General features: G+C 35.3%; 1 protein-coding gene across 6 annotated transcripts in view; it reads left to right on the top strand.

The window, feature by feature from the left end:
* EPHA5 (EPH receptor A5) overlaps positions 1 to 15,814 on the top strand; it is a 322,354-nt gene that overhangs the window by 215,582 nt on the left and 90,958 nt on the right. For 4 of the 6 annotated variants that reach the window (XM_045185762.3, XM_024577627.4, XM_024577643.4 and 1 more), the window contains 2 exons: positions 5,582 to 5,741; positions 15,630 to 15,735. In XM_045185762.3, the coding sequence (XP_045041697.2) occupies positions 5,582 to 5,741; positions 15,630 to 15,735 (266 nt within the window). The remainder of the gene's footprint in view (positions 1 to 5,581; positions 5,742 to 15,629; positions 15,736 to 15,814) is intronic. The other 2 variants (XM_024577634.4, XM_024577652.4) reach the window with 1 other exon arrangement.

Raw genomic sequence — 15,814 nt, 5'->3', positions numbered from 1 at the left:
CACCAACCAAGGACTTGGCAGCCTGATGTTATGTAGTTGTGGATTTTAAAGAGGTGTCTATAAGGTCTGTGATATGTAGGAAATTAAAATAAAATAGTGATTGAAAGGAGTGGAGGAGAGGCAAATTTTGGAAAATATTTAGATAATTCAAAATGTGCATGTATGGGTTTTGATCCCTTAGGTATATGCTTAGCTAAGTCCCTTCAACAAAATAGCATTCAACTCACTCTGAGAGACAATGTACAATAGACCTGTGAAAGGGAACCACTGGGATATGTACAGTGTTAACAGATAAATCTGAATGTTGCATAATTTTGTGCAACTTGTATTAGAAACTGTATTATTTCAAGGAGCAGCTTTCCAGGTTCCTTGCAATATTTTTTTCCTTCTCTTCTTCTGACAACAGTATTGATTTGTAATTTTTTACAAAATGCACTACTTGTGACTTCATTAATTAGGAGTCCCAGCCATGTAAGCTTTTTTTTTTTTTCTTTTCCATAGAAGAAAATTTCATCATGCTGAAGGGTCAAATCAAATATATTATAGAGATTTTGCTGGGTGCTATGTATATTATCTCCATCTCTCTCTATGTGCTCACATGCTGTTGATAAATAGTTTCATCCCATTTTAAATGTCAAAAATAATAAATGGCACCACATAAAAATGGAGCCTGAGCTTCCATGCCAGAGGAAAGGCCTTGCACACATTAGGCCTCGATCCTTTGAAATGTTAAAACAGGACAAATAACCTTTGGATGGGGCCTGAAGCAATATTGTGTCCCAAAGGACACTTTGTAAAGATAACAAGAAAGTCTATGACTATCCATCTGATGACTACTGATCTGAAAATTAAAAAAAAAAAAAGTTTTAGAGTTGACATCACTGTGTCAGCTTATTTGCATGAATAGAAATGCCTTACTTCTATTGATGGAATGGCTCCTCCTCCTTCCTCGTAAATATCCATCCACACTTGTCTCCTGATTAGAACACTACTCGAGCTTCTTCCTTGAATCAGTGCTTTACCGAAGAGCTGTTCTTTGACCTCATATAAACGTTTGTTGCTCCTCACTTTGAAGGGCTTTTTGTATTTAACAAATCAAAGAAAAAACTGAGGTTGAGTTGGGTACTCCCATTTACACACATACTTGAATTATGTGGCTGAAATTCTAACACTGATATTCCTGTGCTCTTTCATGAAAATCCACCTTCTTTACGTTATAAATGTTAAAATTTTATGTAAAAATCATAACTCTATCAAGTATGTCAGAATCTTAACTTTAGTCTTGTCTAGATTTCCCCAACTTAAATTCCCTTTAAAAATTTGCAAATATTAGCAAACAGATATTTTATCATTTCTTACTGAAAATTACTGTGTTAATCATAGCCAAACTGTGAAGTATAATACTATTGAGAAAGGCTTGCATATTCATTCACAATCTTGAGCGTACCCAGAGCATCAGTAACTGCAATAGTTTACAGAAGCTATTTATCTCCATTAAAGGAACACATCAAAATAATGCCTGCTTTTCTACTGCTGTGTCCTTAGCATGCAGAAGGGGCATTAGAGTAGGTGACAGAAGATCCATAAATCATGAAAATTATATGACTAGGTAAAGTTTTACAGGATTTAATTATCTACTTTATTTTTTATTTATAAAAATTATATATTCATATTACATGTAATTTTTATATTTAAGTATATCTTATTGAACATGCAATTACAGTTGTCCCAATATTTCCCCTTTGTCCCCTCTGCATAGTATCCACCTTCCCTCCAGCATTCCCCCCTGAGTTCATGTCCATGGGTTGTACATATAAGTTCTTTGGATTTTCCATTTCCCATACTATTCTTACCCTCCCCCTATTTTGTACCTACCAATTATACTTCTTATTCTCTGTACCTTTCCCCCATTTCCCCACTTCATCCTACCTGCTAATAACCCCCCATGTGATCTCCATTTCTGTGATTCTGTTCCTGTTCTACTTGTTTGCTTAGTTTGTTTTGTTTTCTTTTTGTTTGTTTTTTATATTCAGTCATTGATAGTTGTGACTTTGTTCTCATTTTACTATTCATAGTTTTGATCTTTTTTGTAAATAAGTCCCATTAACATTTCATGTAATACTGGCTTGGTGGTGATGAACTCTAGCTTTACCTTGTCTGGGAAGCACTGTATCTGTCCCTCCATTCTCATTGATACCTTTGCTGGGTAGAGTAATCTTGGTTGTAGGTCCTTTCTTTTCATCACTTTGAATACTTTTTACCAGTCCCTTCTTGCCTGCAAAGTTTCTTTAGAAACTGTTTAGAAACATCAGCTGACAGTCTTATGGGAACTCCTCTGTAGGTAATTCCGTGCTTTTCTCTTGCTACTTTTAAGATTCTCTCTTTATCTTTAACCTTTGGCATTTTAATTATGTTGTGTCTTGGTGTGTTCCTCTTTGCATCCATCTTGTTTGGGACTCTTTGTGCTTCATGGACTTGTATGTCTATTTCCTCCTCCAAATTAAGGAAGTTTTCTTTCATTTTTTTCAAATAAGTTTTCAATTTCATGCTCTTTCTTTATCTTCTCCCTCTGGCATCTCTATGATTTGGATGTTTGCACGTTTGGCGATGTCCCAGAACCTTCTTAATTCACTCCTTGTGTTTTTTTTTTTTTTTTCTCCTTTAATGCTTGTTCCTTCATTCTGTACAGGATGACTGTTTATTTCTTCCTTATGTTCCAAACTGTTGATTTGAACTGTGGCTTCTTTCCTTCACTGTTGGTTCCCTATGGATTTTTCTTTGAGTCATTTTGTGTAGCCTTCATTTCTTCCCTTATGCATCTGCCATACTCAAGGAGTTCTCTGAGCATCCTTATCACCAGTGTTTTGAACTCTGCACCTGATAGGTAGGCTATCTCTGTTTCACTTAGCTCTCTTTCTTGAGTGTTCTGTTCTTTCATTTGGGCCATATTTCTTTTTCCTCTCAGTTTTGCACCCTCCCTGTGTTTGTGTCTGTGTATTAGGTAGAGCTGCTTTGACTCCCTTTCCTGATACACTTGTTAAGTTGTGAGGGGCAGAGTCTTAGGTGTTTCCCAGGGTAGGGCAACCCTCCTCACTATTTTATGGTGCTGTCTACAGGGGGGGGTTCAAAGAGGGAACAATGCTGCTTGGTCACTCTTGTCACATTTCTGCTCACTGCCCCCACTTCCGGTATGTCATTGACACCCTTCTCGCTGCTGCCCTTGTGCTGAATCCTAGAATGGGTGGATTTGCATACATTCTAGGACTGTGCGGGTCCTTTAAACAGACTCTCCTGTGATACCAGCATTTTTTTTTGCCACCCCAATCCCCACTGGTTTTTACAGCCAGAAGTTATGAGGCTTTATTTTCAGGTGCTGGAACCCTGGACTGCACAGTCTAGCCTGGGTCTGGGGTCACTGTCTCCCCAAATGCCCCCCTCCGGTTTTTATCTGCAACATGTGAATATGGGACTGCCCGTTCCACCCACATCAGCACTGCTTCACTGCTGCCACACTGTGTCCCCTCTGCCCTGTCTCCCCATCTCTGCCCCTCCTACTCATTTGGGTGAATATTTTTTCTTTAAATCCTTGGTTGCTGGACTTCCATACAGTTCGATTTTCTGGTAGTTCTGGTGGTTTTCTCTTTTGAAGTTAGTTGTGATCTTTCTTATGGTTGTGCAAGGAGGTAAAACATGTATACATATGCTTCCATCTTGGCCAAAAGTAATTATCTACTTTAAATCCTTTGGAAAATTCAAAAAAAATTCTAAACACTTTAAAGATTCGGTATTATATTAATCTTTGTGCTAACAATATAAAGATTAATTGTTTGTATGGAATTAATCAGAAAACCTATTTGGATTAAAAATAAGACCATACTGATTAGGAGAGAAGTTAGGATATACCTAAACCACAGATAATTTTGTATGTTTGATGATACTCAATGAGGAATGATAAAACTGCTATAAAAGAATGTTTATAAGAGTATATATTTTAGATTGTATTGGTGGTAGTATGCATACATAGAAGCTGACTTGATGTATCAAATCATTAAAAATTAAAATAATAATAATTAAAACACATTTTAGTTTAGTAAGTGTTTTCACATGCATTACCTATTTAATTTTACCACATTTCTGAGAATATCCAGACACCAATTCTATACCCCAATTTTACCAAGTTCAAAGCTGGAGATAAAAATGAGAATGGACTTGCTGTGTTTTAGCAGGTGATTTCAGTATTCTCACTAATGTGCATGGTATGCTGCTATTGATTGCAAACCTCAAGGGAGAAGATGTGTAGTTTGCATTTGTTTTGCATTTGAATGGCACTATGAGGATTAAATAATAACCATATTCCCTATAGATTGCTTGAGAAATAAATGTTATATTCTTGTTTTTAGTATCTTTTCTCTTAGGAGAAAAAAGACTCTACATGTTATTTCCATTAGATCTTTAAAAAAAAAAAAGCAATGCATGGTTCTATTTGTAAACACAAAATTCCCTGAAATATTTTGAAAATGATGGTTTACAGTACATCAATCAAGTTATTGTAATTAAAGGACAATTCTTTAAAAAGGTAAAAGAATTTGTAACCATTACTTATCTCTAATTTATCCTTTAATTTCTAGCAAAATGTAATACATATAGAAACACATTAAGGAAAAGACAAGTTTAGCCAAGAATTCACAGAGAAAAATATGAGAGGGGAAGGTTCAAAGCAGAGACTGTGTGTTTTAAGTTTTTATAAGTCTAAGATTTTATATTCAGCATAGTAACTTCAGAGATATGAGGAGTTACAGGTGTTAGCGTAGACTTTCCCCAGCAATCACGATAAGAACAGTTTCTCTTTGCTTTAGTTTCCAAACTGTCTTTCCAATGATTTTGTTTGTACTCCGTCTCCATTCACTACTCACCCAGCCTTAACACAAATCACGAAAGTTAAAAAAAAAGGTTTAAAATGGTAAAAACAAAAAGATTTTAAAATGAAAAAAGATTTGCTCATATACATTTTTAAAAATACTTGTTTAGACTTAGGGGACTGAAATGAAAGGTCTCCAGTGAAGTACTCATTCCTTCTGCCAAACCCTTTATATGATTTTGCATCAAATTCATGAAAGATATAAAGCATGAGTGTTACCTGGTAGTGTATGAGGCACTGTCACCTTTTTTTATGAACAGACAGCATGTTCAATATGCTCCAATAGAACATTTATGAGATAAATGAGCACAAGTGTAACAGTACTAAAATAGACTGTGTCAAATCATTTATGTCCTTCAAAATGTATTTTAAGTTTGCAAATTTATTTTTGCCAAAGGTGAGTATGTAGAGGACAGATGACAGATGATAGATGACAGGTGAGTATAACCAATGAAGAACCTGTCACCTACCATCTATGAGTTCTGGACAACATTATAACTGGAACACCTGGACTGTGTACGTGCCTTTTTTCTAACACATTATATTTGTAGTAAGAGCAAATGCATTAGTTTCTCATTTGTTTTATCTATGATTCTAAGTTTTGCTGTCATTAGTAATTCATATGTTGATTTTTTTTTACTGTATGTACATGATTCACCCAAGGACCAAGAGACCAGCTACACGATCATCAAATCTAAAGAGACAACAATAACTGCAGAGGGCTTGAAACCAGCCTCAGTGTACATCTTCCAAATTCGAGCACGCACAGCAGCAGGCTACGGTGTCTTCAGTCGAAGATTCGAGTTTGAAACCATCCCAGTGTGTAAGTCATTTTAATTACTGTCAACTCATATCTCCGTAATGGTTCCCAGAAAAGAGTCAGGGGATCAATACTCTCTCCAGGCATTCTGTCAGTCTTCGCTCCTTCTCTCTCTCCCAGGCATGACCCTCTCAGGTAGGAAGGCTGTGTCATGCTATTTTGGTTGGTTAGCAGTTTAACACGTTGGTCCCTACTCTTCATTGGATTAATTCTACTGGGGGGTAAAACATCAGGAGATCATCAAGAATTGTTTAAACCTTGCTGTTGAAGACATCCTTTCCTCTGCTCCCATACTTTATTGAATTATGGCCATTTACCCTTTACTTGGTTTATTGAACAATGCTATGAGGTTTAGTCTTTCTATGACAACTCCACAGGGAGCTTTTGTTAGTATTGAATTTGGCCAGAAAATGGTGCTCTCAGAAACTAATCTGATTGTTTCTAAAAAAGCAGAATCCCCAGCAGTATCTCTGGATAGAGAATATAGAAATATTTCTGGAAAAACATTTTTGTGCCTTTTTTCCCCATAAAATAGCACAAAACTTTATCCTCTTTAATGTCAAACAAAATATTTAAATTACTGGCTTGTCTTTAAAAGTGGGATTAGGAAAAGATAACTTCCTTGTTTATTTGTACATATAATTATACATAATTACATAATATAAAAAGCCATGTTATATAAAAATTAGTGATTTTAAAATAAAAATAAATGTATACTCCCTCCTCTTGAAAACCAACAAAAATGAGAGCTTACTTATCAGATTTATTTTGTAATGATTAGAAAAATCATTAAATTAAAAATTGTATAAACCTATGAAATACAGATATTTAGAAAAATCAAGTATACTCTTCAGAGCATGTTTGCCTAAATTATCTAGAAAATAACATTTTTATTATTTAAAAAGTATCACCTTAGGTGTTCTATAATTTTATAAAGACTAGGGTACCACATAAAAATTATATTATCTATGCAAAAATCATATGTCTGAGGTTTAATTGAAACTACTGATATTTGAACACTTAATACTATTCAGAAAATTCTTTAATAAAGAATAAATTAGCCTCAAAGTTTTTATATTGACAATGGATTGATGATTTAATCTCACACCTTGCACCCTAAACTAGATTTATGACAAAAGACTTGTTATAATTGGCCATTCTCACAGGCCTTGTTTCCATTTTGGTGTCATTAGTAGTGCATATTGCTTGTGTGGTTTCCCAGCTCTGAGAACAAAGCCATCAGATAGTATCTTGGGACTTCCAGTCAAGAAGATGGCATAAGAAAACATGTTTGCTTCCTCACACAACCACATCAAAATTACAACTAAATTATGAAACAGCCATCACTCAGGAACTGTCAGAAATTGAGTTGAATGTAAGTCTGACAACTACAGAATTAAAGAAACCACATGTATCCAGACTGGTAGGAGGGTTGGAGATGCAAAACGGGCTGGTCCCACATCCCTGTGTGGTGGATAAAAATTTAGGAGGGACATCTTGGGAGTGAGGAGTTCCAGCCTCATACCAGGCCCCCCAGATCAGAGTTCAAGTTCCAGGAAGATATGTCCCCATAACTTCTGGCTGTGAAAGTCAGCAGGGACAGAGTCAGTGGAAGAAACCCTTGGAGTCCCAAGCAGTTCCTCTTAAAGAACCCACACATGGACTTCCTCAGACTCACTCCCTCTGAACTCGAGCACCAGTAGCTTGAAAAGTGCCAGTGGCATACAGGGAGGAACTGAAGTGTCTGGAATCTAGGCAAGAGCTGGGGGATAGCTTTCTACTAGACAAAAAGGCAAGTAGAGGCCAATGTCCCATTTCTGAACCCACACCCAAACAGCCACAGAAGCAGCATTTGGGGGTCATATCTGAGACTCCATCAACCTGGCTAACATTGTTTGCCCTGCCTTATATATACTCTGAGCCATACATCCCCACCTAATCTGTTAACAGAGACTTTTCCATATGAATGGCTGGTCTTGGCTTATGCTTCACAACTTCCTAAATCCTCTCAAACAAGCAATAGTTGGCCTCCCATCCCCATATCTCTTGGTAACTGTCCCAGGCCCAACACTAGCAGCAGCCAGCTTAGATTCACAGCTTGGCTTTACCTGGGAATATTCAAGCCCAGAACAAGTAGCAGCCATCTCTGATTGCTTTATAGCCTAGGCATGATGGCCCAGGAACATACAAGAAGGGGCTGACCTTGGCGTGCACCACTTGGGAAACCCCAGAGCCTGTGCACCTAGCGGACAGTTACAGACCACATTGGAGCACAACCGCTCTGCCCCTGCACATCTGATCCTCCACATAGGTGGCAGTGGTGGTCACTGGTCACAGCCAGTTCTTGCAGCTGACTGACCTGGGTTAAACCCTCCCATTGACCTGCAAACAGCAACCAAGGCTCAACTACAAGAGATCAGTGTACTCAGCCCACAAGAAGGGCGCACCTCAAGTATCCAGTGTGGGTGATAGGGAGGCTGTGTCACTGGACCCTAAAGTACACCTATGACATTAGACCACACTACCAAGATAAGGAGTCTAAGCAGCTCTACCTAATACATAGAAACAAACATAGGAAGGCTGCCAAAATAAGGAGACAAAGAAATATGGCCCAAATGAGTGAACAGATCAAAACTCAAGAAAAAGAACTAAACAAAAGGGAAATAATCAATCTTTCAGGTGCAGAATTCAAAATACTGGTTATAAGGATTCTCAAGGAACTTAGTGAGGACCTTAACAGCATAAAAAAGATCTAGTCAGAAACAAAGGGTACACTCATTGAAATAAAGAACAATTTATATGGAAACAACATAGAGTGGCTGAAGCCAAAAATCAGATAAATGATTTGGAACATAAGGAAACAGAATGAACTGATGGTAACCAGCCTGGAGCAGGGAGGGTAATAACAGAGGAAAGAAGGGGAAGTGTTGTTAAGAAACATGTACAAAGGACCCATGGACAAAGCCAAACAGGGGAAGGATTGAGGGTGGGAGGTGGGTTTGTGGGGGGAAGTGGTGGCGGGAAAATGGAGACAACTGTAATTGAACAACAATAAAAAAATATGCAAAAAATATCCCATTCTTAAAAGATTACAAAATTCTATTTAGTTTTAGGATGTTGGTATATTCAGCAACTAGTTTTTTCTCAGACTTTTATATACCTTTCCTTACTTTTTTATTAAATAGTAAATTCCAGATCTGTCAAAATTTATTAATCTGATAACTGAGACAACTAATATGAGGTCATTTTCCATAAACTTTTACAAAGGCTCATGTGATACTGTCTATTGTTCATACTTTTCTACATAATTTCTAGAGGAAAAGAAATATCACTCAAATATTTATTACTACAAAAGTTGACTGTAGTGTTATTAATAGATACTAAAAACTTTTCAGGTCTGTTTTGTCTGCTACCTGGTAGTGTAGAATTTTTTTGTACTTGAGTATGTATACATACATTTGCAAGCATTTCACAAATGCCTTTTTTTTGTACAAAGTATCTATTAGATACTTTGACCTTTTGACCTTTATGTAGACTCTCTTCGGGATATAATCCAACAAGGAAGTATCGAGCGCCTATTATGTGTTAGTCTTTGTTTGGCTCTGGAGAAGTCACCATGAGAAACACATGGAAGCTACTCTCCAGAGAGTAAGAATGCAGTCTTTTCATTCTAAAGGATAGAATACTTGTTACAAAACCATTTCAGAATAATAATTATATTTATTATATTCAATTTTATTTTATTTACTCCCTGCACATCAAAGGATTTTTATTGTAGGTACTTGCAATAACTTAACGTTAAGGAGCAATCAATCACTCCTTACTGGAGGCTTTGAGTCAAACAGGGAGTTCAAGAAGATACATGTTGGTAATTAGAACAACCTTCCTTTTCAGAACATCTGTAACATTTCTGTCATGTGCCATTCATTTGACAGATATTGGTGTAATATTTTGTGCAATTACTTTACTTATTTTGCTGGGAAATTATTTAAGATCATAATTGAGTACTTCAAAGTCATATATTTTTTCTGTAACAGTCTAAAATACTAGAATGCAGAAATTATGATATGTTAAACATATTTTCATTTTGTTAGAATAAAATAAAGTTATCAACAATTTTCATTGGGAGGGGTGCCTGCTAAGAATACTGGTTTTCATGAATAATCAGTTCTAATGAAAGTCCATCTTATTCAAATATGTTAAGAAGAAAATTATGTGAAAATAATTACCTTGAATATACAGTTTAAAAAGAATACTATAGTTGGTTATTCAACTTATAATAATGATACATTGACACATTATGCTATTGATTTACTTAACATTTAAAATTTTATTTATTAATTTATGTTTACTTCAGCCATAACACTTAAGGGCTTTCCTTTTCATCTAAACTACTTTGCATGTCACAACTGTAGCCCTGAAATCAAATGCGAATATTCGTTAAAGCAATAATGTAAAAACTATTTATCTTAGACTTTAACATGAAGATTTAGGTAGAAAATCTCTAATTATTCTTTTTCTGTCAAGCTTTATTTTATAACTAGAATTATTATCGGCTTTTTTTTACTTTTAAATTGTCATTGCTTTTATTTTTATTGTTGTCCAAGCACAATTGTCTCCACTTTCCTCCCACCAGCATCCCCCACCCCACCCACCCTCAATCCTACCCGCTTTGGCTTTATCCATGGGGCCTTTTAGTTGTTCTTTGAAGACTCTTCCCCTTCTTTTCCCCATTATCCCCCTTCCCTGTCCCATCTGGATACTGTCAGTTTGTTCTTTATTTCAAAAAATATCCATTTTAATTTTGTTTTCCATTTAAAATTGGAAAACAAAATTGACCCCCTATATTATCCTTATTCCCAATAGCAATGAGAAAAACACCAACAAACAAACCTAGCATGAATGAAACCATCTATCCAAACTAGTTAGATCTTTTTCTATTTTCTTTTAACATGAATTGTCTTGTTACTTTGAGAGTGTCACTGAATCTGTCTCAATCCTTACTTGTCCAAGATTTACCAAACACCTTTGTGTTTCTTTTACAATTTTCCCCCAATTTATTACTTCCTTTATCCAAGTCTCACTTATTGATTCAAATCGGTGTGATCTAACAGATGAAATACTGCTATTCTGTCTTATATTGAGATAGTTACAGATTCACAAGCAATTGTAAGCAATAATACAGAGAGAACTCTTGTACACTTTTCTGTTTCCCCTCAGTGGTAGCATTTTGCACACTTATAGTGTCATATTGACATTGTTGCAATCCACCAATCTACTTCACATTTCCTAGTACTCCTTTGTGTGGGTATGTGACTGTGTGCATGGGTTGAGTTCTATAAAATTTGTTCAGTTGTGTAGATTTGTGCTTCTATTATCACAGTCAAGATACAGAATAGTAAAAACATCACAAGGATACCTTGTGTTGTGTTTTTATAACCATACCCACTTCCTTTGGGGCAAAACTCCTATTCCATAACTAATTCCTGGCCACCATTAATTTCTAAATATCTGAAGATTCTGAAATTTTGATATTTCAAAAATATTTTATAAGTAGAATCATACAGTATGTGGGCTTTTAGTTTGGAATTGACTTTTCTTCAATTGGCAATGAGATTCACCCAAATTATTGTTTATATCAAGCTTATTTCATTTTATTGTTGAATAGTATTTCATGGTATGTATGCCCCACAGTTCCTTTAGCCATTCACCCGTGTGAGGGACATCCGAGCTGATTTCAGTTTTTGCTCTTACAAAAAAGATACTATGAACATTGAAGTACATGCTTTTGAGTGAAGCTAAGTTTTCATTTCCCTGGGATAAATACCTCAGAGTATGATTATCGGATCATGTGGTAATTTCTTGTTTAATATAGTAAGAAGATGCCAAATTGTTTTCTAGAGTGGCTGTATCATTTTATAATCCCACTAGCAATGAATGAGTGATTAGTTTTTCCACATGAAGATCTGGAAATGCTTTGGATGATGCTTTGTGGCATCATCCCACAAAGCAAAGTGTCACTGGTTCCATTCCAGGTCATGGCCCATGTCTGAGTTGTGGCCAATCCCCACTTGGAATGTTTGCTAGAGGCAGCCGATCAATGTTTCTCTCACACAGCGATGTTTCTCTCCTTCTTTTTCATCCTCCCTTCCTCTCTCTAAAAATAAATAACTATAATCTTTAAAAAATCAAAGAAGTTAGAAAATGCTGCAAAAAAATGAAAATTCTTCCTCAGAGGCCCTTCATCTAATTTTATATTATACAAAACAATTTATTTCAGTAGATAATAGATAAATACATACCAGTATGAGTATTTGTGATATTACATTACTTAAAAACATTTCATAAATATATTAAGGTAAACATTTGAAAAATTTTGGTATGCCAGTAACAATTACTTTAACGCAAGATATCATCTCATACTTAGGTGTATATTTAGCACATTGTTAAATTTGATCTTGTCAATTATTAGAAATGAAACATTTGACAGTACTAAGCACCCATAATTTTTTCTTCAAAAATAATACCATGGTTAGCCTGAAATTGCTGTGTTTTTAATCCCTATATCTGATTAATCATGCCCCTGTCTTTCATAACTATACTTTTGAACATTTCCAAACACTTATATTGAGACTAGAAAGATTGGTTAGGGTCAAAAATAGAAGCTTTAGAATGAGAGGTGGAGAGACTGGGAATTTTTTTTTATAGATATTAAGTACCTATTAATTTCTTGATCAGAGAAACAAGATTAAAGAAATATTTTTGAACATTGTTTGTGTGTACTTTGGAGCCAAAGAAAACACTGTGGATCATATTCTAATAGTATGACTTTACGAAGTTTAAATTTTAAAATCTTCATCTTCAAAAGACCCGTGTATATTTTCTAGCAGATTTTAATCAAATCAGTGAATGTGGTATTAGGAAAAAAAACATAAAACATGAACAAACCATAAAAGAAACACAAAATATTTGGCAGATAGTAGGTAAGTAGGTGCTAAGAAAATTTAGTGATAGTTAAAAAAAAAAAGAGATTGAATTTGTCTGGTTTGTTCATTTGATTTATGGTATGTTTATTTATGGATGGATGTTAAGGCTCTTGAGGATAGATGTGGTATAAGAGCTAATTTTACACATGTTAATTTTTATGTGAAAATAAAATCTAAATAAAGGAAAAACAGTCTTTTCAAAATACAGTGATGTTTTGAAGAAATATAAGAGTCAGAGACATATATTTGGGACTCTCCAACTCTCCAACTTATAGTTAACTGATGTCATGAGCAAAGAAGTATTTATGAGAGGGAGGTCAGAAAGGATGTAGGAAGAGAGAAACACAGAAAATGAGAGAAGGAGAGAAGTGTAGATGATCAGGAGTCAGCATTTGTCAGGAATGGCTCATTCATAAGGTGTGGAAAGAGAATGCAAGGCCAACAGACCTGACAAGTCAGTGCTTCAGAGTGGGAAGAAGATAACATGGCTTATCTGATGTATGAAAATCAAGAGGAAGAGAGTTTCAAAAATGAGCTATATGGTCAACAAGGTCACATACCTTTGTATTGTGCATGGAGGTAAATGGAGAAGTACTCATTGCATTTAGCAAATATACCATGCATAGAGCTCAAAGGTATAAAGGAAGTTTCAGAGACCTTAATAAAGTTGGGTCTTAGATGAGGAGGATAGGTCTAGGTCAGTCAGTCAGTTAATATATGAAAAATAGGAATAAATAGGGGTAGTGAATAAAACAGAAGATAACAATATGTGGAAACAATCTTTACAATTTATTTAAACCTGGCAATAGTTGAAGTACTATGCTAAGTGCTTTATATGTGTAATTTCTAATTTTAACAGAACTGTAGTCATTCGAGGAAATTATTCCTATTTAGAAATTAATGAAATGAGAATTTACATGTTTAAATCATTACCTTGGTCCATGTATAGTAAATAGGGAACCTGTTTTCAAACTCAGGTTGAACTGATGTCATTAAGTTTAAGAATTTAGGTATAAGAATTTGTTTCCTCAAAGAGGAGATATGTATTGTGGACTGAAAGTAGCAGAAAGGTAATCAAAAAGGGAATGAGAATGAGAGAAAATAAACTTTCCTTTTTGAGGGAGATCTTTAAAAGAACAACATCTTGGGAGAGACAGGAAGGGCTCTGACAGTGGAATTAGGTAAAGCAAAAGGTTATGCAATTATATTCAACAATGGAGTGTGGACTTGATCACTCTCTTTTATCTATAAAGTTTGACATCACTAAAATGTAGGAAGTGGGAATGGGTGTGTGCGTTGAGAATATGAGAAAGACTCATTATGGGGATGAGTCTTGATTTGTTAGAATAAATAAGACTCAAAAACACTGGAGTATCAATTGGAGCCCAATCCAAATAATTTACATGGGCCAGATTTGCATGATTTTCTCTAGAAATGAAGAGAAAAATGCTCTTTCCAAAAAGTAAGATAAAACAGAAAAATCAATGGTATAAGTAATCTGTGTTTAGAGATTACTAAAACAAATCTTAAGAAGGTCTATTGGTGATAGTGGGTTTTCTTTGCCCTACCCCATTTACTGTTCACTAGTATTAAAACACCTACCACAGACCTCAGTATAAAGGACTAGGAGAAAACAGGGTGAAGAGCCATTAAATTGCAGCTATTATAATCCAAGAAGGGGTTAAATAAGATCATATATTTAGATTTTAAATAATAGTGTTTTTTTCTTGTACCCGTGCCCGGCGCAGATTATATTGGGCCCTGAAGACTGGCCTGAATGTACTGCAGGTGTAGTGGGTGCGAGAAGACGGTCAGAGCGTCTGTCAGTTTGGTTAGGAAGAATCAAGGCACAGGTGACAAGAAGAGAAAGGGAAGTGTTTTGGATGTCCAAAACATGGATATGTGATCTAAGAAGAGGTTGTAAAAACAAAACATGGAAAATAGTGTTGTTATTAGTTTTGATGACTTACAATTTTTCTTGGAGGTGGACTGATGCCCCTCTGAATTTATCAAAATGATTTTCATTAAACTGTAAGCATTCCGGGGTATTCTGCTGAGGGTTTCTTGAGAAAGTTAGTAAAATGTATTTTACTCTGAGTTTCTTATTTTAATTGGATTTAGTTATCAGCACAAAAAACATTTTCTTGATTATTTAGGTATAACTATTTAATCCTGTCCATATTCCTTTTATTATTATAATTGTATTTTAAAATATAAAGTATTTCATCTAAACTCATGTATTTTATAGAAAAATAATGTGAAAAACTCTAATTTTTCTGCAGACTTAAAGTTCTAAATGCATGCCTTGATATTTTTCAAATAGTGGTCCTACTTACAAATATACTTTCTGACCATACTCTGTTTTAAATCATGGTGTCTAAAGTTACATTCAGAATAGTGATACTGCATTTAACTTTCCCGAGGTCAGGATCACATCATTTTGGACTTTAACCTCTGTCTGTGTGAAAAAAGTCCAATCTAAGGCCATGAGACAGTTTTTTTCTAGAGAAGAGCCACATGCAAATTCTAAACATGTCGAATCTCATAGATTTAGCACCTCCTATTCAGACTGAAGTGTTTAAAATCAAGGATTAAGTTCTATTTTATCATACTAACCTAAGATCCCTAGGTGACTATGGTGCAAACAATTACACATATTTTTTATGATGACAAGGAAATTATCAGTGACCAAATGATTTTTTTCAAATTTCCATTTGGATAGTAAATATTTTCTCCTGAAGATGTCTTCAATTACACACTTTCGAGAAGAGATATTAGAGGGAAATCTCAGCCGATGTGGGTGAATTGCTTAAACCATGCATTGATGGCTGACTGTTAGGCACCTCCTGTTTGAATGTGTATGATTACGTTAACCACAAGATCCATTTTCTGTGTATTCTATCAGCAGTTGCAGCCTCCAGTGATCAAAGCCAGATTCCTATAATCGCTGTGTCTGTGACAGTTGGAGTCATTTTGTTGGCAGTGGTAATCGGTTTCCTCCTCAGTGGAAGGTAAGAAAAGAAGCTGTGATTCTCACCTTTTGCAGCTGATCTTTTCCCTGACGTAAACTGACCATTTGTTAATTAAGCA

Source organism: Desmodus rotundus, chromosome 4, assembly GCF_022682495.2.
Source record: "Desmodus rotundus isolate HL8 chromosome 4, HLdesRot8A.1, whole genome shotgun sequence".
NCBI classification, from domain to species: Eukaryota; Metazoa; Chordata; class Mammalia; order Chiroptera; family Phyllostomidae; genus Desmodus; species Desmodus rotundus.
Note: the sequence above shows the minus strand (reverse complement) of the source record. Positions and strands in the feature narration are given on the sequence as shown.